This window comes from Symphodus melops, assembly GCF_947650265.1.
Source record: "Symphodus melops genome assembly, chromosome: 13".
NCBI lineage: Eukaryota > Metazoa > Chordata > Actinopteri > Labriformes > Labridae > Symphodus > Symphodus melops.
The window spans coordinates 3188341-3211278 of NC_136703.1; the positions used below are offsets into that span (position 1 = coordinate 3188341).

The following is a 22938-nucleotide window of genomic DNA, read 5'->3' on the forward strand; positions in this document are numbered from 1 at the left end:
CTGTTACTGCAGGGAGCTCTGGAGTCGCATCGATGGCGATCGCCGTGCTGCAGATCCTGTCTCACCCTAACCTCCAGTCAACCAAACTTTGATCTAATGCTGAGCTGAGAGCTGAGGCGGGTTTTAAGCCTTTTAACAAACCCTTAACTTATCCTTCATAAGATCAAAATGGACAAGTCATGAGAGAATGCTAACTGCTACATTAAGTACTTCTTTGTAGATATTACCAGCTTTTTTACACAACATAAGAAAATGTTTATTTTCCATTCAGGATTTGTTTGACTCCTCATTGTTGACGTAGCTGTAGGTAGGCTGCTATTTGTGTAAAAATGTTTGTTTTGTTTACCTTGAAATACAGCACCAGGTCTTTTGGGACTCCCGCTAAATATTGACTTTTCCGATGCTGAACAATTAGACAAGTTGTGAAAGGATTACAGCCATTATAATTTAAACACTTACGGATTTACAAACCTGAAACTCATACGTACAACACTGAAACTTCTCCTTGCATTACAGATCTTCCTTGACTGATTACATCCATAGACCACGTTCTTTTAACACCAGATGCTGAAAGGGAACCAGAGACATGAAACTCACCCTTTACAGTCGCTTCTGTTGATGTCCGAACGGTTACTAAGGCTTTATGTTATGCTTTACCCGAGCTGTGCTTAAGCTTCTGGCTCTGTGTGTGTGTGTGTGTGTGTGTGTGTGTGTGTTCATGTGCATTAAGGAGAAACGATATTAGGCAGTTGTCTGTGTGTAATAGGTGCTGCCAAAGCCCCCCTTCCGCTGCTGCTGATGACTAATGGTGCTATTGTCAGCACTGGCAGCAGGATAAATAGCAACAGCACAGGATGAGATAAAGAGGCGCTGTGCAGCACTCACTAGCATTAAACCAGGCCAGCTAAATACAAAACACATGGCGATCTTGTTTCTCCACACAAGAAGGCTCATACATTCATTATGGAGCGATGAGGTGGGGAGGCTGCGGGCACTCGCATCAGGAAGGTGACGTGATAAGGGGACGGGAGTTTCCATTTTTTCTTGTTTTAAACAGCCCTGTAGGGCTTTAAGTGATAACCGGTACAATGATAGATTGGTCTATGTCCCTGTCATGAGACGTTCAATTACCCAATAGGAGCACAACCTCCAGACCCTGTGTTCCTCTCAAGCTGATACATTTGCAGACAGCCCGTGTGCTGTGGGTGGCAGGGGAGCTCAGGGGTAAAGCGAGGGCATCCCTGTGCAAACACAGTTCCTCTCTTCTTTGCACCAATCGCGTCTTTAAAAGATGAGTCTTACTCGTTATTTTTCCCTTTGTAAGAACATTTAACGAAGACACCAAAACTGACAACGCATTCTCTCAAACCCGTCTGACTTCCCTCACCTGTTTGGGGTTTTTACGCCCACTGCATCCCTCTAAAGGTTTTGTTTTCAAAAGGCAAAATAAAGAGCAAAACAGCTCAGGGATGATCCTTTTCAGGCCTGGATCTGCTTGCTTATGTTTGCTAGTAAGCATTTTCCCATTACAAAATTGTGGCTTCTTAATACTAAACCTTTTTTTTTTTTTTTTTTGAAGTTTCCATCTATCCCTGCCTTATATAGGGGTTTTCTTGTTGGGTCTGGAGCCAATCCCAGCTGTCATTTGGCGAGAGGCGGGGTTACAAGTTTTTTTTTTTTTAATAGGAAAACCAACAGAACAACGACTGTCCCGACCTGTGTGATGTTTTATCTGCATGATGTCACACCTGTTAATGTGTGCTGTGGTTAGCAGGTGTACATTTCATTTTGATGGGCCCTTCACTGGTGTATTACTAATCTCACACTGTTAATCAAACAGTGTGCACAAGTTTTCTCACAATTCTTGGGAATTAATAAACAGGAAATAACTTCATTTTGGGTTCCAAGCCATTTTTGATGCCATGATACTGAATCAAATATCGTTCATATTCATCGGTGTCTTAGTGAAGTTTAGCCCCAAGAATCAACCCTCGTGACTAAGAGATGATGTGGAATAAAAACCTCTTTGAAACATAGACTATTCTGTGTTTTTAATTAATCATGAACCGTCTCTTTGTCTGGGCCAAGAGTCAGAGTCACAGGTTCTGATCTGCATCTTGAATATTACATTCTCTTAATAGAATAAAAAAAAAAAAGCACATTATTATCATAAGGAAGCAAAAGACTGGATGAAAAAGGTGAGTGTCAGTCTGAGCCTTGTGCTGAAATAAGACCCTTGAGCACTGTCACTGCATGTCTCCTGATGTAAAAGAGCTGTCTGAAGTGTTCCTGCTACAGACACCTGCAGCAGGAGAGTGAACGGCAGGAGGCATGCTTCATTGACATTTTCCCTTTGTACCTCGCTGCTTCTCAGAGCTGTTTACACCATGAAGGTTATCACACAGCGTATCTGATGGCTGCTGTTTGGCACAATTGTCCGATTTTTCCTTCAGTTAATTGACTAGTTGGAGTCAGCGGCGAGCCGTCTGTTTGAGAGAGAGATCAGTCAGTCACATCAATCACTGGCTCATTAGCCGGCCTGGCTGGTCGACCGGCTCGCCAACCGAGCCAAATTCCTCCTGCAGCAGTTTCAGCACGTTATCCAAGTACTCGTCTCTTGGTCGACCCGTTCCGCTCAGCTGCACCGGTTGGAGGTCGGGGTGAGGTGGGACGTAGGAGGTCGGGCAGTGAAGCTCATTCAGAGTAAACCACATGCTATCCGGATCCACCTGGATTAAGTGTCGGAAAACGCTGAGGAGAGGAGTTTAAGAGAGAGGATTATGCTCTGGGCTGTATTTTGCTAATATGCCTAACATTTATAGCATGTAAAAAAACACCTTCATGTAATCCAAAGTGACAGACTGAGCGGCTTTACGCTTCAGACTGCAGTCCTCCAGTTCGACGACAAGATCACCACCATCCTTTTCCTCCGGGATGTTTCTGTTACCTCTGATATCGTGCTTAACGGCACAAACTCTCCCAAACCCAATCTTACAACCTCAGGAATCAAAAGTGCTTCAGGTTATTCTCGAGGTTTCACTGGAAGGTGAAGGGGGAAGCCGGCCCCACCCCCCAGCACTACAGAATTAAAGTTTAAAGCTTGAAACGGGGAAATGATTTGTACGACTGTATAAGGAAGATTGTATTTTCTCCTCTTCATTATGTTGGCATTGTAAGTCACACTCTCTGAGGTTAAAGTGCACTGCAGCCTTTGTCCTTTAAATGTATTTATTAATTTAACTGCCCTCTTTAAGGATCTCTGCTGATGTATATAAAAGGTATAAAACATGAGAAGATAACATTTCAAAGGGGCGGCAGGAAGTGAAGTGCTGATAAGCTTCTATTAATGAGACAGAAGCAGGATCCAAATGTCTCTTCAGGCTGCACACTCCATGACTACATTTCTATAATGAGTTAGTGAATGGACTGGAGCTTGTCTGCTGCTTTTCAAGTCTTCTGACCACTCAAAGGGCTTTTACACCTCAGGTCACACCTGCACCCTCTGATGGTAGAGGCCGCTGTGTAAAGAGTCCTAACTCATCCAATCATACGCCACCAACAAAGCAGCAGAAGTCACTTGGGGTTAAATGTCTTGCCCAAGGACACGTCAGACATGTGGCTGCAGGAGCTGGGGATCGAACCCCTGACCTTCCGGTTGAGGTTGGGGGGGGGTTTCGTTTCCAATGTCTCAAGAAAAAAAATTCAACAACTTAAAAGTGAGAGATGTTCAATCAAGGCCTTCTTGTGACAACGATACGTCTGCACGGTTAAAGCTCAGGTATCCATATCACTACATCATGTTAAGCAGCCTATTAAATATCAAGCAAAAGAAGACAAGTGGTGAAACTTCTAGGAGTGATTTTCTGCTGATTTCTGGCACGTTTCACACTCAATGAATAACAACACAGTTAAGCTACAGCGCTTATCTACACTGCCAGACGGCTCACACACTGACGATAAGATGGACAACATTCAGGACTTCAGAGGGAAATAAACAGATCCCAGGGTGCTGTTCGTCAGATTCATGGCAAGAAGTCTGACGTCACATCCTGTTGTTCCTCGTCCTATCCTGCAGCCCTGGAAGGAAGAATGACGCTAAGAGCTTCAGACGTGTCCCACTAGAACAGACGGTCAACGGAGAGCGCTCTGACAATCAGGAGAATGATTTCAGCTGGAGTACATTTTGTTGTCCTGTCACGACTCATCACGTCATGTTGTCGTTCATGCCGAGGGTTTATCGTCGACTGCAGTTATAAAATATGAACTATGACGGAGGTCAAAAGTTAAGAAACAGAATTTTGGCTTTTTTCAAAATCTGATCCTGTGAAAGGCTCAAGAGTTGTTCAACATTTCAACACTGTAAATGACCTGGATGAAGCCTCACCTCACGCTGGCCTCCTGCACTCTGATTGGTTGTCTACAGCTCAGGTAGGGCAGGCAGGCTTCACGAACAGCGTCCACATCTGCTTCACCTGAAACACACAAAAGAAAAAGACCTGGACTGAGACATGCGTAGTCCTTCAATTCTGCAGAGACAAAGAGAATTTTATACCGACGTCAGTCAGAGATGATGAAGAATCTCAGGCAATTTCAGCTCCTTTCAACAGCTCTCAGAAAGCGCATATGTAATCACAGTTGCCGGCAAACTGCGTCGCTCGGTACGACGGTTGATTGGAAAACGAGTAGGAAGAAAGATAAAAGGGAAAGAGAAGAAGATGAAAGAGGAAAGGGGGGGGGGAGAAGTGGAACATGCCAGGACTTTTACCTTCTCGAACTCCTAATGAGCTGAGAGGAACTGCTGAGACGGCTGAGGAGAGATTTCACAGCAGGCTGTTTCACACGACTTCACTCGACCCTCTTGTGAGGAGTGGATGTGTGTGTGAACAGGGTGACATCTTTTTTCCTCCCTCTTCATCTATTTTTATTTACGCCACCTGCAGTCTTACATACACGGGCCCACTTGCCTCCATTCTCCCCTTCTTTAAACGCACCTTTCATAACCTTGCCAGCTCTCTCTCTCTCACTCGCTCGCTCCACCCACCTGACTTCTCGCCACTCTTTCATCTCCTCTCCCCATCTCTCACTCCCTCCATATCTCCCAGCAGACCCTCAGAGATCCCCTAAGCTGCATAGTGGGCTGCCTTTCAAGCCTCATTTTCAAAACACGTCTCTCTCTCTCTCTCTCCCTCTTCGCTCACTCTATTTGCCAATTCAACCCACACTCGGCTTGAACCGGGCCTGCTCGCTGTGTGTCAAGAATAAAAGCAGCAGTGCACATTTCAGAGTTAAATGGGATTATTTAGCGACTGCTTTTATCCTCCTTTCTTCCTCCCTTGCTGTCGCCGCTCTTGTAGCCTGTAGTCTTTTGTGCAATCAAGGTGCTGGGAGGGAAGCAGAGAAGTGAGAAATACTTAAGAGGAGAGGGGCCAGGTGCTGTTTGATTTAGTGGTAAATGAAGAACAGGGTGGAATTGGAGTTGAATCTAGCACTGGGGCTGAAACGTATTATTTGCTTCAGTCAATCTGGGTTTCTGTCTTTCTCTCTCTGTGACTGGGGCTCAGTAATTGGCTTGCTGCGGGCGTCCCAGAGGTAAGCTGTAGCCAAATCGGTATTCACATGAGCGAGGCTGCAGCCGCTGACTGTTTCTCTCCGGCTCCTTCACATTCTGTCCGGTTTCAACGCCAAGTCTCCCTCGTTCTAATGTGAAGGAGCAGCCTGTCAAGTGCCACTGAGAGGGGAAAAAAATCCAGCACAAGGATCTTAAAAGGATGTTTTTTTTTTTTTTTCTTGGTTGCACATCAGTGGTTTAAGGCTCGTAGGAAGTGATGTTGCTGCAGTTGCCTTTTTGTAGTCTCCAGTGGTCGTGCGGTCGTTAGCGCGTCTTTTCTGCCATCCACAGTTTTTCTTAATGAATTAAACACAACATGGTGATTACACATGCTATTTTAAGACCCTGCAATCTGGAAATGATGCTTCATGAGTACCAGGAGGATCCCAATCAAAATAGGTTGGAGGTTGTATTCCCATGAAGGCGATGAAAAACACAAGGAACGCGTGTCAGGTTTTTGGAGCGAAACAGGTCACTTGAAATAAGTCGACAAAAAAATCCTCCAACTCTCCAAAAAAACTCGACATTTTCAAGCTCAACGGATTATTTTTGACACACAGCGGCAAAGGAGGACATGATGGCGATGTCCACATCATTTCAAATGGGGGTCACAGGTTCCAGCGGCAAGTGTTCGTCTTCTTCAAATAAAACTTCAGCAAGAAAAACGAGTGTCGTTGGATCAGAAAAACTTGGAAATATAATAAACCGGCTCAACAAGTAACCAGAGGAGAGTGTGTCAGTGGTTCAGTGTGGTGAATCTTGTAAATAGCTGTTTCATTTCAGCTGACCTTGTTGAAATGCTTGCGCTACCCAATAGTACACAGAGTTCACTACATGGCAGTATCTGACAGAATCACCACATGAAGTCCAAAGAGGAGAAGGAACTCTCTGAATGAACCTTGAGGGTCGTTATACATTTGAATGAGAGATGAACTGATCGGGGAAATCAGGGCCGATATTGACACCAATGTTTGGAAAAGCAATTGAGCCGATTGCCAATGCCGATGTTTGTTCTGTAAGCCAAAGCTTCCTCATACGCCACGCGCCAGTCGGGTCATGCCGTCAGCGGGGTCGATGATGAACCGATGCCTCAGTGTATCTCTAATTTTAATCCCAATGGGAAAGAGTTAAGACATAACTGTCTCCTTGTTAGCAGTGAGAGAGCACAGAGCAGGGTTTGTGTTTCCCTCTCATCGTTGGACACACGAGCACCCTGTGCACAGACACACTGCGCACTCGTGTCCTTGGATTTCAAACAGCTTAAATATGTCCATCATGACTGCACGGACATTAAACTGTCACAGAAAGTCGGCCCACTCCTGAAGACAGAGTTTGACTTTCTCTGCTTCGTCTTAGACCTGAAGTCGATGCAATCACTCGTTCAAGGAGAGACACTTTTGGTCTGTCCAACAAATACACAACAATGTACGTGCAACCATGAACAAAACAACAACTTAAAAACCTAAACAGTCACATCATGAGTTACACCTGTACATGAGTGAAGACACACATCTTATAAGCCAATCATGTGGGAGGCTGTCATGGACAGAGAGAAGAGAAACATGGGATGGAAATGGATCGACTGCTCACTTGCTGAGAGATGAGCGGACTTTGTAAAACCAACAAACATCCCCCTAAAAGGGGTTACCGTATACTTCTTTGAGTTTCATTCGAAGTAAGGGGCCAGATGTGAAACACTAAACAGTCAATGAGATGGTCCTTGGGGAGCTTCAGGCTCTGTAAGTCAGTTTAAAGTAAGTTTGTCTCCACAAATATTCCGCTCTTAAGCTGCTAAATGCTAATGCTAATGCTAATGTGAGTACAGGGTAGGAAGGATAAAGACGGCCGTGTTCGAGTCTTAACACCACAGCAGTCTGTGTTTGAAAACAAAGTTGAGGAAAGATAACATTTTGCAGATTTGTTGAATGTTTTGAAACAAAGCCTGGCACGATGCTCGGGGAACTTTAGCGCCGAGTGTTTGTGCTGGAGTGATTCGACTCGAACTGAGGGTCCTAAAACTCATTTTTCTGTACCAAAGTGGAAAAATGATTCGAACTCATCAGATCAAACACCATATGTCAAATTTCCTCTACAATTAGAGACAGGCACAGATGGCTTCTCAGCTGCTGCACACATGATGGTGTTTCTCACCTTTTCTTTGCACCACATTTCAAAGCTCAAAAAGTGAAAGCACTAACTCTGATAGACGAGCTCTGCTGCAGAAGGGATTGGAGGGCTTACAAACTAACTAACTAACTAACTAACTAAACTAACCAAACCTGGACTAGTAAAGTAAAGAGTATTAATCCAGAAGTGTTCCTCTTCCTCCAAAACCACAAAGAATCCCCACAAGAATCCCCTCTTCATCACTGCAGCATAGTCTTCCCCTTGTTCAAGCAGACCTGTTCACCCCCCACTTACTACAAGACACTAAAACTGACTTCACCACACACACACACCCCACTACAAGATACACACACCACTGTTTCATCCTCTCTGGTGTTCTTCAGACAACTGCTTCAATCTTTTCGTATTAACTCTTATTTTAAAGACATTTAATAGAATCTACATTTTTCCTTCTTCATTCCCACTGTTGGAAATTCCTCTTGAACTGCAGCCCTGTCACTGCTACGATGGCCTTGCAGGGAGAAAAAAAAGCGCCTGCTTCCTCTGTGACTGAGTGTTTCTATTAACAGCAGAAAACTTTTCACCCTCAATGAGGAGCTCCAGCAGCAGGCTGCAAGGCGTGAGTGAGGTTCACACCATCAGCTTCACATCGGGGATGAAAAACGAGAGAAGATACTGCGACTCAAAATCAAAACCCAGGTCTTACTCGTGGAATCATTGTCATATAACACAATGAGATTAAATAAGATTATCCTGTATTATTTAAACTGCAGAATTTCATCATGGTAGTGTGAAACTTCTGTGCACTGATTTATCGCTGCTTCAACCTTCCCTTTCACACTGTCCGTGGAAAGCAGGAGTACTTATGATTACCACTTAAAGCATGGAAACAATTGTGTCCCTTCATCTCTATAGCTGATTGCAATCACCACATTTCCCTTTAAGGAGACAGATATCTCCATCAAGTAGTTTTAAAAGCACTTCTCCCTTCCACCCCTACACATATTCAACTCAAACCGAAGGGTCAGGAAGTCGCACGCCGAAGAATGACGCTCCAGCTCCCCGGTACATTCAGTTTGTATTTAGCAGTGTTAGAAAGCTGGATCAATCTGAAGCCGGTATGACAGGGACGTCCCCGTGCTAAATGAACAAAATGATTGATGGACAATTACACGAGCGGCTCATGATTAGCTCGTCGGTAACACACTGCTTCTCTGCCACCAGGACACTTAGAGTGACTGGAACTACGCAAAGCACAAAATGCACAACTCCAAACCAGTTCGATGTCTGACTTATTCAAACTCTTCTGTGGCTTCTTCGTTTGCTGCTGCCTTGCAGATTTCACAGCGTTTTCGTGCTTGTTTGTGGTGAAGTGGAGCTTGAGGGAGAGCAGTTGTTGCTGCAGTGTTTTTTTTTGTTGTGTGATCGTGTTGGTGAGCTAGCTGTGCTAACTGTGCGATCAAAGTCATCCTCCAAATGTGTTGAACTGAAGCACGGCCACTTTGAAATTCCATCGAGCCTTGTGCGATGTGATGCCTGAGCCGTAAAGGCATGGATAATTGTTTCACACTGCAACGTGTTGGATGTGTTGAGGCGCAGTCTGTGCCATCAACAAAGGAAGGTAGATCTGATGAAAGTGATTCATCGAGCGAGTAAAAACCGCTGCACTACAGCTCGATTTTTCAAGATGTAAGATTATACTGAATCTCAGATCTTTATAATAAAACTCAGCAGAAGAATGGAAGCAGACTTTACCCCTTCCTGGATTTTCATTGTAATACAAGAGTGCCATCTGGTGGTAAAAGAGTCAAAGTGCTCTCTGGAAGGTACAACGTTTTTTTCCTGTTAACTTCGTGTGTATGATTTAATTCCACCAGTTTAAGATATAAACTTGAGCCCCAAAAAGAAGGATGAGCGCTTAGTGACAAACTCTCTTCCTTACACAGTCATTGTCACTTCATCCTGATACCCACCTGACCTCCCACCTGGTGCTCGGTCGCAGCGACCCAAACCACAGCCTCCTACATGCAACCTCCAAGTAGTGACAATACTGATTCTATCTACCCTTCCACATGGCACCTAATGGCTCCCACAACTCAAAATACTATCACAGAAAAATAAAAATCTGCGTCAGTTTCTCTAAACGCCCCTTCATGCTTTAGACATCTCGCGATATTAGCTTGAGGTCAGTTTTAACAGCCTGTTCGAACAGATCTCACGCTGGACGCTGGAAAATAGGACGATATTGAGATGATGTGAAGTAGAAAAATATTGGCACTACAGCGGTCAGGAGCACGGTGGGTAAGGTGTGTGTTTTTAGGTGTGTCACGTGACGAACTGTAAAACTAGATGTGAAGCAAGAGCCAACACATGACTGGAGGGGGAGATCCAGCAGGCTCCTCCCTTCACTGGTGTTTCGTCAAGTTAGACCCACGACTCCTTAGGAAGGCTAAGCTGCCTCCCTCCATGGCTCTCACCGTCCATACTCCACCTGCAGAACTGCTTTAATATGTTCTGCCTGATATGCATAATGTCTTAATCTTGATTAAGAAAGGTTACATACTATCATGACGATGGGATCATTGTTACCCTGTGGATGTATGGGTGGTGTGTTCTTCTCTCTTACCCAGGTCCAGCCTCTGGCACAGTGAGCCCAGCCCCTGGAGAACAGCCAGCTGTAGTTTGTAGGCCAGGGTGTGTGTGTAGACGGGTCCGGCTTTGGCGCTAATCGGAGCCTGTCGTGTCAGCGAGGAGCTCAGTTTGGGCAGAACCTCTTTAGAGACCCTCCTCCTCAGGAAGTCCCCACACCTGTCGCCCAGCGTGCACAGCACCTGGCAGAGAGAGAGAGAGAGAGAGAGCATGTATTCATTTACACAGCAAGTCTTTAAAGGAAGTGCAGAACAAGCTGTCCGTGTAGTGTCACCATACACTGTAAATAAACACGACGCAACCTGGGTAACGTCGCCCAATGGTTCCTAAAGGACTGCTTGGGAAACCTATCCATGACGGTCGCCATATTTAAAACTGAGTCTATCAAACTTTAATCCAACCGATAGACAGTCAAAGAGCTGGAAAGGAGGCGGACCTTAAGCCTTGTGCAACACGTCACGTCAGATCAGGCACGCCGCTAATTATACATAACTGGTATCCTTCATGAATCAAAACAGCTGACTAATAAAAAATGTCCCAGCCTCAAGCCGACACTCAAAGAACTGCAGCTTTTATCTCGTTTACTGCACGCACTCGAGGATGCATCCTGAGTTTCTCCTTTAAAAACATTTTACCTGCAGTGTCCTCGTGGATCCTCCCAGGCTTCGTTTGTGCTTCTGAATTCACCCTACAACCTGCACTTTATTTTTCCTGTACTATACCTTACATTTGTCTTTATTCAACTGTAAGTAACTGTTATCATTACATTATGTTAGTTATGAAAAAAACAATAAAGATTTAACAAGTTTGTTATTTGGAAATGCTTTCTAAAAACATTTTAATAAATAAACTAAGAAATAGTCAATCAGAAGTTAAAATCACAATTATTTCAGTGTTAAAGTTTATTTGGATTTAAAATGCTGTCAGATCTTTACGTCTGCTGCAGTTTTACATCCTGGCTCCTGATCATCTTTAACACAAACGGTTAGTTATTTCAAACAATAAGAGACTCCAGATGTGAATGCATGCCTTATTTATAAAGTTAACATTCACTTACTCTGAAGGCTCTGAGGACTGCTAAAGGGTCGTCAGCTGTGAGTCTCTGCAGGAGGGGGGGCCAGCAGCGATGAGCCATCGGCAGCAGCTCGTTTTCTCTCTCACTCAGAACACAAACACAAAGCTCCAGCACATCCAGGACCTGAGGTGAGTCAAGCAGAGGGACACTTAATCCACTGCTTTCACTTCGAGACACTTAGTTAGTAAGCTATCATTATTTATAAAAAATACTTTAATACAGAGGTTAAAAGGTGCTGCACAGGGATGCTATATTAAAACAGAAACATCAACATAGAGACGCGTGCTGCAGTACCTTGAGCCGGACCCTCAGGCTGGGGTCTGACTGCAGGTGAATGCAGCGCTCCATGACGTCTTTGGTGATGCTGAGGTGAGGAGGGAGCTCGGCTTTCACATCGGCATCGTACATGTCTTCAGCATCCTCACCCTCCATGGGGGGAGGGGCTTCTGATGAGAGGCAGAGAGGGTGACACAGAAGATGATTGACTGAAAACACTATATTGTTGTTGGTGTTTATTGTTTTTATTTATTCTTTATTTCCTATCCCCATTACTAAGTTCTGCCTCTGAAAAGTGTCTTGTCATACAACCTCAACAGTGTCAGATATCATTTCTTTTCTATCCTCAAACAGGCTGCGAGCTGTATTACCGAGATCTTCTATGGATGCTTCCTCCTCTATTCCGACGCCCTCTGCCAGCTCTTTCTGCTTGTTGTAATCCAGCATGAACTGGCGGAGGTCGAAGACTTCCTCATGACGGGAGGATTTCTCAGATTGGGCAGACTCCGTTGTGCGACCACAACTGGGAGGAAACCATCTCGCTTAAAAAAAGGAAAATCACCAAGTTTAGTTATGTGACACAGTCAGGTTTTTAAAGCTTGTCAGAGAACACCATTAAATCAAACAACAAAAGATGCTGGTTTTTAAGGTCTTTTCTTTCACCGAGCTGCAGAATCAGGAGTCTTCAAACTTCTCTGGATTCTTATTTTTCGACGCTCTTGTCTTTAATATGTCCTCTTTAATGCTTACACAACATGCAGTAGGGAATCAATATTCCATGTAACACAATGCCATGGGAATAGAAGAGTCACAAAAGCCGGATTCAGCTTTGTCCTCGTCCTTTTCCCCTCTAACAGCACGTTAGGATAAATGTGGACATCCCTGTTTGAAGGCTCACCCAGTGCCTTCATGAGCGCGTGCAGCACGGAGCAGAAGAGAGCAGCGGCGTGGTCGTAGCTCAGATCCAGAGCCATCAGCACATCCTGAACGATGTCTCCGACCAGAGGCAGCAGGCTGCAGTCGGAGTGCGTTAACATCACTGTCAACACCCGCGGAGCCTGGCCAACGACACGGGAGCGGGTTAAATACAAGTTCAGGGGACGGCAAAGACGGTTTTTGTTAGTGCTTTAAAATGCAGACAAGTGGACGGACAATTAGGGACAGATACGTCTGTTTTTATCATCTATTATTAATCTAAATTAAACATTAACATTTAGACTCTAGACCTGGGAGCTGAGTGGATTACATGTTTGTTGTTGCTGTTCTGTAAATCTCTAAATATGTTGATTGACCAAAAGGAAATGTTGCCTCAGTAAACAGAATTCATGACGTCGGCTGCTGTGTTATATTCTTCTTGTGTATAACTGCACATACTAATAGCTTGCCTAACTGTAAACATGTTACCTGTGGATGCTGGCTGAGCCTCTGCAGGTTCAGTGAAATGTCATTGAGCAGGTAGTCAGAGTTCTCATTGATCAGCTCCTTCAGGGAGGGGTAACCACAGGCTCTACTGATGTCCCACATGGAGCCCAGCGCCGCCTGGCTGACCAAAAGTGTCTCCTCCCCAGCTTTCTCCAGAATGGGGTACAGTGATGTCATCAGTAATGGACGAAAGTCACGCCCCAGAGTTTGAGCGAAGCAGGCGATGCCCTCCAGTTGGATGCACAGCTGCCAGATGTTACTGTTGAGCTGGTGGACCGTGGAGGTGTTTGTCGAGGCAGACGGAGAGCTTATTTTAGAAGAAATCACCTGAAGACAGTTTGATTCAGAGTGGGTGAAATCCCTGTTGGATATGGAGAGCAGTCTGGACGGGCTGAGGAGCTACGGAGACACAGAAGACACAGGAAGTGAGCGTACATCATCCCGTTTTTTCTGGGACTCAAAGACAGACGGACTACTCCTTTAAATGTGCCTCAAACTGGTTGATTATTGATATTTGAAGGTTTTGTCAACCTGCATCCAAGGTCAATTTTTCAAAGCCTTCCCAGAAGACAGCGTCCTCACCTGCTGGTCCTGTCGGTCTCTTTCCGTCTCCTCACTCACAGTTATTAAGTGCCAGTTCTTCAGACTAATGTATTCCTCCATCACAGACAACACTGCAGCAGTGAGATCTTCCTGGTTCACCGAGTGTCCTCGGTCTGGACTCGTCAAACTCTGACCGTCTGTTAGCACATCAATGCCTGCAGCACCTCTCACAAGCTCGTTCAGCACCATGGCCGCCTGCTTTCTGTATGACGAAGACTGCCGGTACAGATCCAGGAAGTGATCTGTCAGCAGGTAGAGGTTTCCATAGTAACCTAAAGATAAGAAAAAAGAAAAGCTGCTTGTTATAGGAGGGCTGTCAATCTTTACAAAAATAAGTAAACAAAGAGGCACAATATATAGCTGGCCTTGCTTCACTCTGTAACGAGTATTTAAAATCTGTGACTTTTTATATAACTTCTTTGTGTGAATCATTTCGATGTAGCGTATACAGTAGTTATGCATCCAGAGGGGCGAGAAGTGTAATGTAGATCATATCAAACTTCACTCGTACCCAGAGTGCGACAGATCTCCATGAGAACAGAGAAGATCTTCTTATCAGTGAAGTAGAGAAAGTGTTTCCTCTGTGTGTGAGTAAAGCACGAGTCAGCGGAGCCCGGGGATGTTGTCTCTATGGCCGCAGCGTAACTCCTTTCCTCCACGATGCGAACATCCATCACGTCCAGGTCCAGCACCTGAGCAGGCACACAGACGAGCATCATTGAACACCTTGATCTTTGTGTTCACCTGTAACATCTTTAGACCGAGGCTAAAGTTATCTGCAGTAACCAATCAGAGACAAGACGAGAGAGCAGACGAATTCAGACTCCATGAGGATTGTCACTTTACACGGCCTGAACCTTCCTTACATTCCTGCGGTCATTTCAATGTAATCACCAGAGGACACTTCATTGATTATAGATAAGACCCCACACGGCCTGTAAACCATCATGCACTGATCCCGCCCCCCAAGTGACATCCAATCAGATCTTTTAAAAAGTGAAGAACGTCCAGGACAGTTCAGTCTCATGGATGCATTCACTTCATGAACACTCCCGTGTTGAAATCAAAAACATGTAAATGATAAACACTAGAACTTCAGCCTCCTTTTATTTAGAGAAATAGCACAACTTGCTGCGATAAACAACATTTATGAAGTTGTTGGTTTTTTTTAAAGATAATTTAAAATATATTATGAAAACCTTTACCTGCATTAACGCTTTAGAAATCCTCTCTAAATGTGCTGCTGAGTTTAGCACCACAGAGACAAGCGGTCCCAGCAGTTTGATATAACCCAGAAACACGCTGAGGACAAACAGCTTCTTCTGGTCGTCCGAGGTCCTCATCAGTCTGGGCAGCGAGGTGGCCAACGAGTGGAGATTCTCTGAGAGCACGTCAGTGAAGGTCTGAGTCCTGCGACTGTTATCACTGCTGCTCTGATTTCTCAGAGACACCGCTCTGAGAGCGAGCTCACACCTGGACGACAGGAGACAAGTGTCATCAAACACCTTGTTATCAAGTAGTCTAAACCTTTACTTTTGCCCTTACATAAAAGCCAAACCTCTCTCTGACTCTGGGCTCCTCATCATTGACTGCTCCCACCAGCGCCTCCAGTAAGGGTCCCACACACTGTTTCAAGGACTGGCTACACCTGTCCAGCAGGTGGTCATCCAGCTCCACCATCTCCAGTCTGACCCTCCAGTGCTGGTGAGCAGAGGTGCAGGCGATGATCTTCTTCAGAAGCATACACAGCTTCACTGCTGTATGCTTCACCCAGTCTTTTGTGCGATGGACCACAAGCTGGCCGATTCTGCCGAGTTCTGCTGACGGAGTCTTATTGGGCTCAGCGTCCTGAAGCTGAGCGTCATCCAAGACAAGTCCCACAGTCCTGGACCAAACCTGCAAATAAGAAGGAGAAGAGATGACTGTGTGCCACAACAGAGGATATAATGATCACTTTTTTCCATTACTGTAGACTCAATAATGGTCGACATATTTAATTTGCAGGGAAATATCCATAAACAGCAACCACACAATTTTATCTAAATCTGTTTGAACTAAAAAGCTGCTGAACATTGAGCTTGCTCTAAAAACTGAGTCCACAGCATCTTAACCAGACTCCACCTTATGGAGAGCAACACTTTTCCCTCTAATGTATTTATTATCCTCATCCATCCAACAGAAAGAGGTTGTGTATTATTCATTTTTGCCAAGCTGGTAATTTTATTAGACTCCTTTGTTCTCAGGTGGTGGGGGCAAATATATACACAGTTTGCATCTATATGCTGTTTATTTGAATTGGTTACTTGATAACAATAGATTGCTCGGAGTTATTAAGTACAGACATGAGGAATCATTTCTATTAAGTTAAACACTGTTAATGTATTCCAGCATGACACCACAATAAAACATGCAGTGATAACAGAGATACGGTACCTTGATGGCCCTCACTGTCACTGCGTGGCCTTGTCTCAGATCTCCTGTAATGATCCTGGCTACAGTCACAGAGATCCCAGGTAAGAACGAGGCCACAATGCTGCCCATCATGAGCCTCTCCTCTGAGGTTGGTACTATGTGGTCCTGATCACAGTCACACTGCAGAGTCAGAGCCTGGAGGCCCTTCAACGCCGACACCTGAATATCTCGAGATTTGGTCTTCTCTGCTAAAGCCAGCAGCAGGGAGACGGCAGCTCCAAGTCCGGGCAGCATAACGGGTTCAAAGAGTTTGAAGAATATATCACCGTAAGCAGCGTGAAGAAGTGCATTTAGGCAGCTCAGCACAGCTGACTGCAGCTCCTCTGATGTATCTGCAGGTTTCCCGAGGTCGGTTGGCGAGCACAGGCAGAGGCAGAGCTCAGAGAGGAGGTCGTGGAGGGTCTCCCAGCTCTGGACACAAGTGTTTTCTAGGACATAGCTGATGGCTTCAGCCACAGCCTGAACTAGCTTGTCTTTCTTTGGCCCGGGCACTTTGAGGACAAAACGAAGAGGGAACAGAACATAGTCTTGGAGCTGCTGCAGGGTAGCGTCGTTGACCTCTTTCAGCTGGGTGCTCAGGGTGTCTACGTTGGTTACAGTGGGCTCGCGGGTGAGCAGGACACACGCCGGGCGAAGGTAGGCAAACGCAATCTTTGGATCACTGATCTGAGCCATGGTGGGAGGCATGACAGCAGGGCTTTCTTCACCAGGCAGAGGAAGGTGCAATTAGAAAAATAAAAATAATAATAAATAACACGTTACCCCTATAAGGATTAATCAAATGTGAACAGATTAAATGACAGTTTGTATACAAACACAAAGTTATGTTGACAGAACTGCCTGTGCAGGTTGCAGGTAAACTTAAAATGTACCATGTCCTGATAGATTGATCAAGTGATCAAGATGAGAAATCATTTCTGAAAGCTGCCACTATTGATCATGCTCATCGTGATCAGGTAAAGAAGTGAAGAAGGGCTACTTTACTCTTGTGGTCATTTAGATATTTGCAAATCCACTAAACTACATGTCAGCATGTTTAGTGTTACCTTTACATTCAGGTTTGATGTTTTGAAATACAAGTCAATCATAGATCGTCTCTAATGTCAGGAAACAGATGCATAACAACATTATGTTGCACATTAACATCTGAAGCATCGATGCAGTCTCTTCAGTGAGCTGACAGCACCAAGCATGCTGCACCCTGGCGTCAACAAACAGGAAGCCTACCGTCACGTCAGTTAAAACAAGTGAGCCATCCAGGCGGAGGATTAATCCGTAGATGACGGTTTGATTTAAACATTAAAAAAATGTAAAGAATAGTGGCTAAGTTACTGAACTCCTGCCACGAGAAGCGTCATCATTCTGCATCTGGGCGCACATGTTTGACGAAGTAGCAATACAACTTCCGGGTTTGGTGATTTATTTTCAAAATAAGACCAAAGACAGTTTAAGGATCTGAAACAAAATCTTGGGAACTGTATTTTTAGATAATCTCTGCCCTTATTATAAGGAAGGTTAACTTCAGACACCAGAATGAAACATTTTCGACGTTATATGGGCAGTATTAGGTGAAAACTGTTTAATGATTAGAACATGTATTTTATTTTGAAGGCGTTCTTTCGCTTTCTCTCGCTGCATAGAGCACAAGTGTATGTTGTGACTGTACTGTCCTGGAAATGATAACTTAAACCACATTATTTACAGATTTTTTTACACATTTACATGGCTGGACGAGTTGTCCTTCAGTGCAGGTGATTTCAAATAACCAGTCTGCTCATGAAGGTAATTCCAGTCTCATTTTAACTCGACTTAGAGCTAATTTAATGACGGCTAACCCTTTAGCTAAACGAGCTGCGATTCATAAATGCAAGTACCTACAAAATACGACTAACTGTACTTTCCAATCACACAGAGAAAGTATTCATTAATGAATAGTCGTGAGTTTTACCATTTCTTTAATTTGTAACATTATTTTTTACGGTGGCCCTGAAGGTCTGATTCTAAAGTATTTCAAAAGTAAATGCATTTCATCTTCTTTTAGTAAAGAAGGTCTAAGCAAATAACAAGATGAAATGTTTCTTACAGACAGGGAATTTGTTGTGATTTTTATTCTTAGATCTTTTTGTCTTTATTGGAAGAGACAGCGAAAGATAGTCTGGAAATGTTAGGAGTAGAGAGCAGGGAAATCCAACAAAGGGTCGAGGTCAGATTCAAACCAAAGGCAGCTGCAGTGAGGACCGTCATATTTGTAATATTTGTGCAGTTGACCTTCAGGGCAACTGTGTTTAGTAATGAGAAAGAAAAATGACAATTGGCAGGACGTCTTACAAAAGTCAGCTGAATTAAGTCAATGCATGCGTTCTTCTTTAAATCAACAACCTTTGTCCTCAGGTGTCTTCGTCCTGAGGGTTTGATGCTGCCCGTTACTGACCATCTCTTTGCCAAGAGTCAGTATGGATGAAGAAACCCTCGAGGCGGCGATCTCTACCTATTGTGCCCAGTTGCAGCAGGTGGAGACGGCCCTTTCATCCGGCCTGGACCCCTCCCAGGAGTCGGACCTTGTCAAACTGAAAGAGGACCTTTGTCAGCTGATAGAGCTCACAGAGTCCAGCCTTGTGTCCGTCAAAAAGAGTCGGCTTCTGGCCAGCCTTGAGGACAGTTCTGGACTGCAGTCAAACACAGCAGCTGACACAAACTGTGCCAACGGTACGCTGGGTGATGAGTTCGCTGCTTTCTACGCTGAGCTTGGAGAATCCTCAGGTAATAGCTCAGATACAAGAGAGAGGGAAAAGGTAGAGGATGGAGAGGAAGAGGAGGAGGAAGAAGAAGAGGAAGAAGAAGATGCACTCAGTGGTACCAAAGTAAGAGCCCCTTACCGGACAACTTGGGGGACACTGGAGTATCACAATGCCATGGTTGTGGGGGCAGAACTACCAGATGGAGAAGAGGCACAAGTCAGAGTGCTCTACCTTCACCCCACCCAGAGGTCAATGAAACCCTGCCCATTCGACCTGGAGGACAGGTGTAGCTTCAAGGAAGATTGTAGGTAAAGTACCACTGTTAAACACCATCCAGAGTGTGTTCCCCAGTTACGTCATGATCCAACCGTGGCGACAGAAAACAGGCAGTCAGAAAAAATCAACGACTCTGATTTAGGGAAATAATTGGGTTTAATTCGCGGTTCTGAGGATTTTAAATCTGAAATGAATGAATAACTAAAGATGTGCTTTCTGGGACAGAATGAGCTTTGAAAGATCAGATATTGGGTTTCTGGTTGCCCACCTCATGCCTGAGGGGGGCAGCCCAGGTTTGAGTCCAGCCTGTAGATCCTTTCCTGCACGTCATATCCCCCACTCCCTCCTCTTTCACCCCAGGGTTCGACTCTGTACACTGACTCTGAATAACTCGATTAGAATAAGTCAAAAACACTCACACATCACTTGATTATGTGCTGAGTTGAAAAATGACGAGTTGAGACACTATGGCTCCCAGATACTTATTTACTTGCTTTGTGCATTTACGAACACAATGTCTCGAGCCCGACTCTAAATTCTGATCAGAATATTCTGCTTATTTCTCAGTTTCGTCTTTCACTTTTTTTTTATTGTAGGTTTTCTCACGGTGAAGTGGTGTATGTGTCTGAGCTCAGGGAGTTCCTCGAGACTGACCTCAGTAACCTTGAAGAGGGATCGTCCTGCTTGGCTCGACATGAGGACGGCATCTGGTACCCGGCCAAAATCAAAGGTACTCCGTTAAAACTTTGTGATGATGTATTTTACTCGGACAACTTTGACCGTGAGTTTAAACTAAGGCTGCTTGATTGGAAGTCAAAAACATGACTGATACATTTCCTGAAAGTTAACCTCATAGACAACAGTAGAAAATATGATCAATTCAAGTTGAAGTATTTTTGTGACCTGATTTATTTTTTTCTCTTTGTAGAAATTGACAGTGGTTTCTACACTGTGAAGTTTGACAGCCAGCTGCTGAAAGATGTTCAAGTTGAGGCTGACTGCATTATCCCCCCTCTGAGAGAAGACGACCCCATCTCCTCTGAGTCTGAGCTGGAGGAAGCAGGAGATGGAGGTGATCTGGCATATGCAAGAGGTGTGTATGCATACAGAGTGTGAGCTTGTCTTTGAAACCTTGTAAGGAATAAATTGTGGCTTCAGTGTATTTTCAGAGAGCTTTAGAGATTTATATGAAAGTTGCTCCAGGTTCTTTTCTTGTCCCACAGGGGGAAAGTTGTTGGATGCCATTACCCCATTAACGACAGACAGTAACTGAGAGGTTCGTCTTTGCTTTTCTTTCCTTACCCGACAGTTATGGACTCTGCTGTGGACCCATCAGAATCATTAAACAGCTCACATTTTGGCGGCTGGGAGGCCCACACCAGAGGCATCGGATCCAAGCTAATGCTCAAAATGGGTTATGAATATGGGAAAGGTAAGTAAAGCTGCACAGTATGACCACCTGTTTAACACCTGAAGTTAACCCTTCATCTCCTGTTCAAAGAGGTCATTTGCGTCTCGCTCATATTTTTAAACGAGCCATGCATTTAATTTCACCACATGCAAATGTTTCACCATCACTTCATGAGGGCGAAGTTACATAAATGCCAAATCAGTTTATGTCTTTCACATTCATGCGTATGCTAATCATTTTTAAAGTCTTCTCATAGCAAGAACATCTCGAGGGGTTGGAAGTGTGAAATGTGTTTACGCAGAGTCTCCGCTCACTCAGAAACCACATATTCACCTTACTAAATCTAAAGAATTACCTCCTGACGTTTTAATGTCCCTGTGTCTGCAGGAACAATTTCCTCTGAAGTAAAAGTCAGAATACCCCGATTACATCAGCCAAATTCAATAAATGCCCTAACACAAGAATCACAGCTCCCGCTGGTTGTATTTCAGACAATAAAACACAAATAATCAGTCTATGTAAAGATCTTCTAATCACATTATTGAAGATCTTTATAACAAAATAAATTCACAAGACCAATTAGAATTAACTGAGTCTTGTTCAAACTTTCAATCAGTGATCACAGAGGATGCAGTATAAAAATGCTGGGGGTGTCATATGTTTAACAGACACTAGAGGGCAACACAAGTTGCATTCTGCTTCACCCATCCAACCAGGACGTGGCGCTCTGAAACGCCATGTTAAACTGCTCTACATGATGTTTTTTTTACTTTCTTCTCTGATTTGCATAAATACACGTCTCAAAGTCTCAAAGCGGACTGAACGACATCTTTGCCTGTAAGTGAATAAGATAAAATGCTGCGTCTCCGTCTTCCTCACACATTTCTTGCTTTTGTGTTTTCAGGCTTGGGAAAGAAGCAGGAAGGTCGGGTCGAGCCGGTCATGGCTGTGGTCCTCCCTAAAGGTAAATCTCTGGACAGTTGCGCGGAGCTCACTCAGAGACGGACCCAGAACAAGATCAGCAAAGACGGCACACAAACCGGCCGCCCGAAGAGACGCCGAAAACCTCGCGCCCCCAAAGAAGGGAGGAAGACTGTCTTTGACTTTTTGAATAATCAGTTAGGAGGAAAGAGCGCTGAAGGTGCAGAAGGGGGAGCAGCAGCAGCGTCAGCGTCTGGGGTGGAGGCCTACAGGGGAGGGAAAAGCACCAAGAGGAGTCTGAACGTGAAGGTGTTTCAGGCTGCTGAGCGGGTTTCCCAGACTGAGAGGGAGATCCAGAAACTGACCAAGTCACTCAGCAGACAAGCAGGAAGGTCAGTTTGTGTTCTGCTCTTCTTTTTGTCTGAACTGAAAGCTAAGCATCTGTTATCTCCTCCATGCAGAGCGCTGACTCATTAGCAGCCACAACATGTACATACATATACAAGCGTACACACTGTTCCCATAGCTATAATTTATTTTAAAATATGAGCACACAAGTTTCTGTGAAGTTCCTGTCAAGCAAAGTGACTATTAATTAATATTCACAAATAAGGAGGCTGGTGGGTGTGGTGTTAAAATGTAAATATGGTGTGAAGATTCAACACTTGTTCCCGTCGACATCTTATCCGGAAAATGTGCAGCCAAAACTAAGTTGTCTCTTTCTGTCTTTCCCCATCTCCTCTCCTCTCCTCTTCTATTTGTTGTTTGTGTGCGCAAAGGGAAACATCCACAGTGAAGCAGCTGGAAGAGAGGCTGTCAGCGGCTCGCAGGCTGCTGGCCCAGCAGAAAGCCCAGGAGCTGTCCATCCAGAGCGAGCACAGGAAGGCTGACACACACAAGAAGATGACTGAGTTCTGAGTTGTGTTCTCTCAAAGAGTTGGAGGATGAAGGGAAGCTCCGCTCGCCTGAAATGAACTTGTGTCCCCTGCCTGTTGTCAGTTATTTGCCACTCAGTTCTTTTAAAAGACCATTTTTAGCATTATTTCTCATCATTTGTAGATATGAGCTGACGGCGGTGCTCAAATATATTTTGTTTCTCACTTTATTTTAAATGACTTTGTTTTGTGGTCAAATTGTCACAAACTAAATCTTCTTTCTAAACAACATTTTGCGTCAGTGTCTTTGTCTTGATCAGAAAATGAAAAGCCTGCATTAGGAGAACATAAACGTTATTTCTTATCTTCCTCACGACTTGTAAAAGGTATTTCTTTTGCTTTGTAGTAAAGACTGTATATAATGATAAACAACACATCCCCATTGTATAAAAGTGAAGTCAATCTCGAGTTCTATGTAAAGAGCA

General features: G+C 44.4%; 2 protein-coding genes across 4 annotated transcripts; one reads left to right on the forward strand and one right to left on the reverse strand.

The window, feature by feature from the left end:
• Positions 1–1709: 1709 nt before the first annotated feature.
• tti1 (TELO2 interacting protein 1) lies at positions 1710–17769 on the reverse strand. Its single transcript, XM_079360476.1, has 14 exons — positions 17460–17769; positions 16194–16933; positions 15319–15656; positions 14966–15233; positions 14272–14452; positions 13740–14032; positions 13140–13556; positions 12634–12793; positions 12107–12277; positions 11754–11905; positions 11442–11582; positions 10362–10566; positions 4385–4472; positions 1710–2751 (listed from the first exon to the last, which is right to left on the reverse strand). The coding sequence occupies exons 2-14, from the start codon at positions 16917–16919 to the stop codon at positions 2520–2522; spliced, it is 3372 nt and encodes a 1123-aa protein (XP_079216602.1). The 5' UTR covers positions 16920–16933; positions 17460–17769; the 3' UTR covers positions 1710–2519.
• A 90-nt stretch (positions 17770–17859) lies between these two features.
• zgpat (zinc finger, CCCH-type with G patch domain) lies at positions 17860–22744 on the forward strand. Of its 3 annotated transcripts, none has more exons than XM_079360513.1 (7): positions 17860–18014; positions 18624–19278; positions 19843–19976; positions 20175–20339; positions 20556–20678; positions 21562–21970; positions 22358–22744. In XM_079360513.1, exons 2-7 carry the CDS (start codon positions 18686–18688, stop codon positions 22494–22496), a joined length of 1563 nt encoding a protein of 520 aa, XP_079216639.1. In that variant the 5' UTR covers positions 17860–18014; positions 18624–18685; the 3' UTR covers positions 22497–22744. The 3 variants fall into 3 exon arrangements, with proteins under 3 accessions (XP_079216639.1, XP_079216641.1, XP_079216640.1); XM_079360515.1 differs by lacking the exon at positions 17860–18014 and adding an exon at positions 18274–18462; XM_079360514.1 differs by lacking the exon at positions 17860–18014 and adding an exon at positions 18274–18435.
• The last annotated feature ends 194 nt before the right edge of the window (positions 22745–22938 follow it).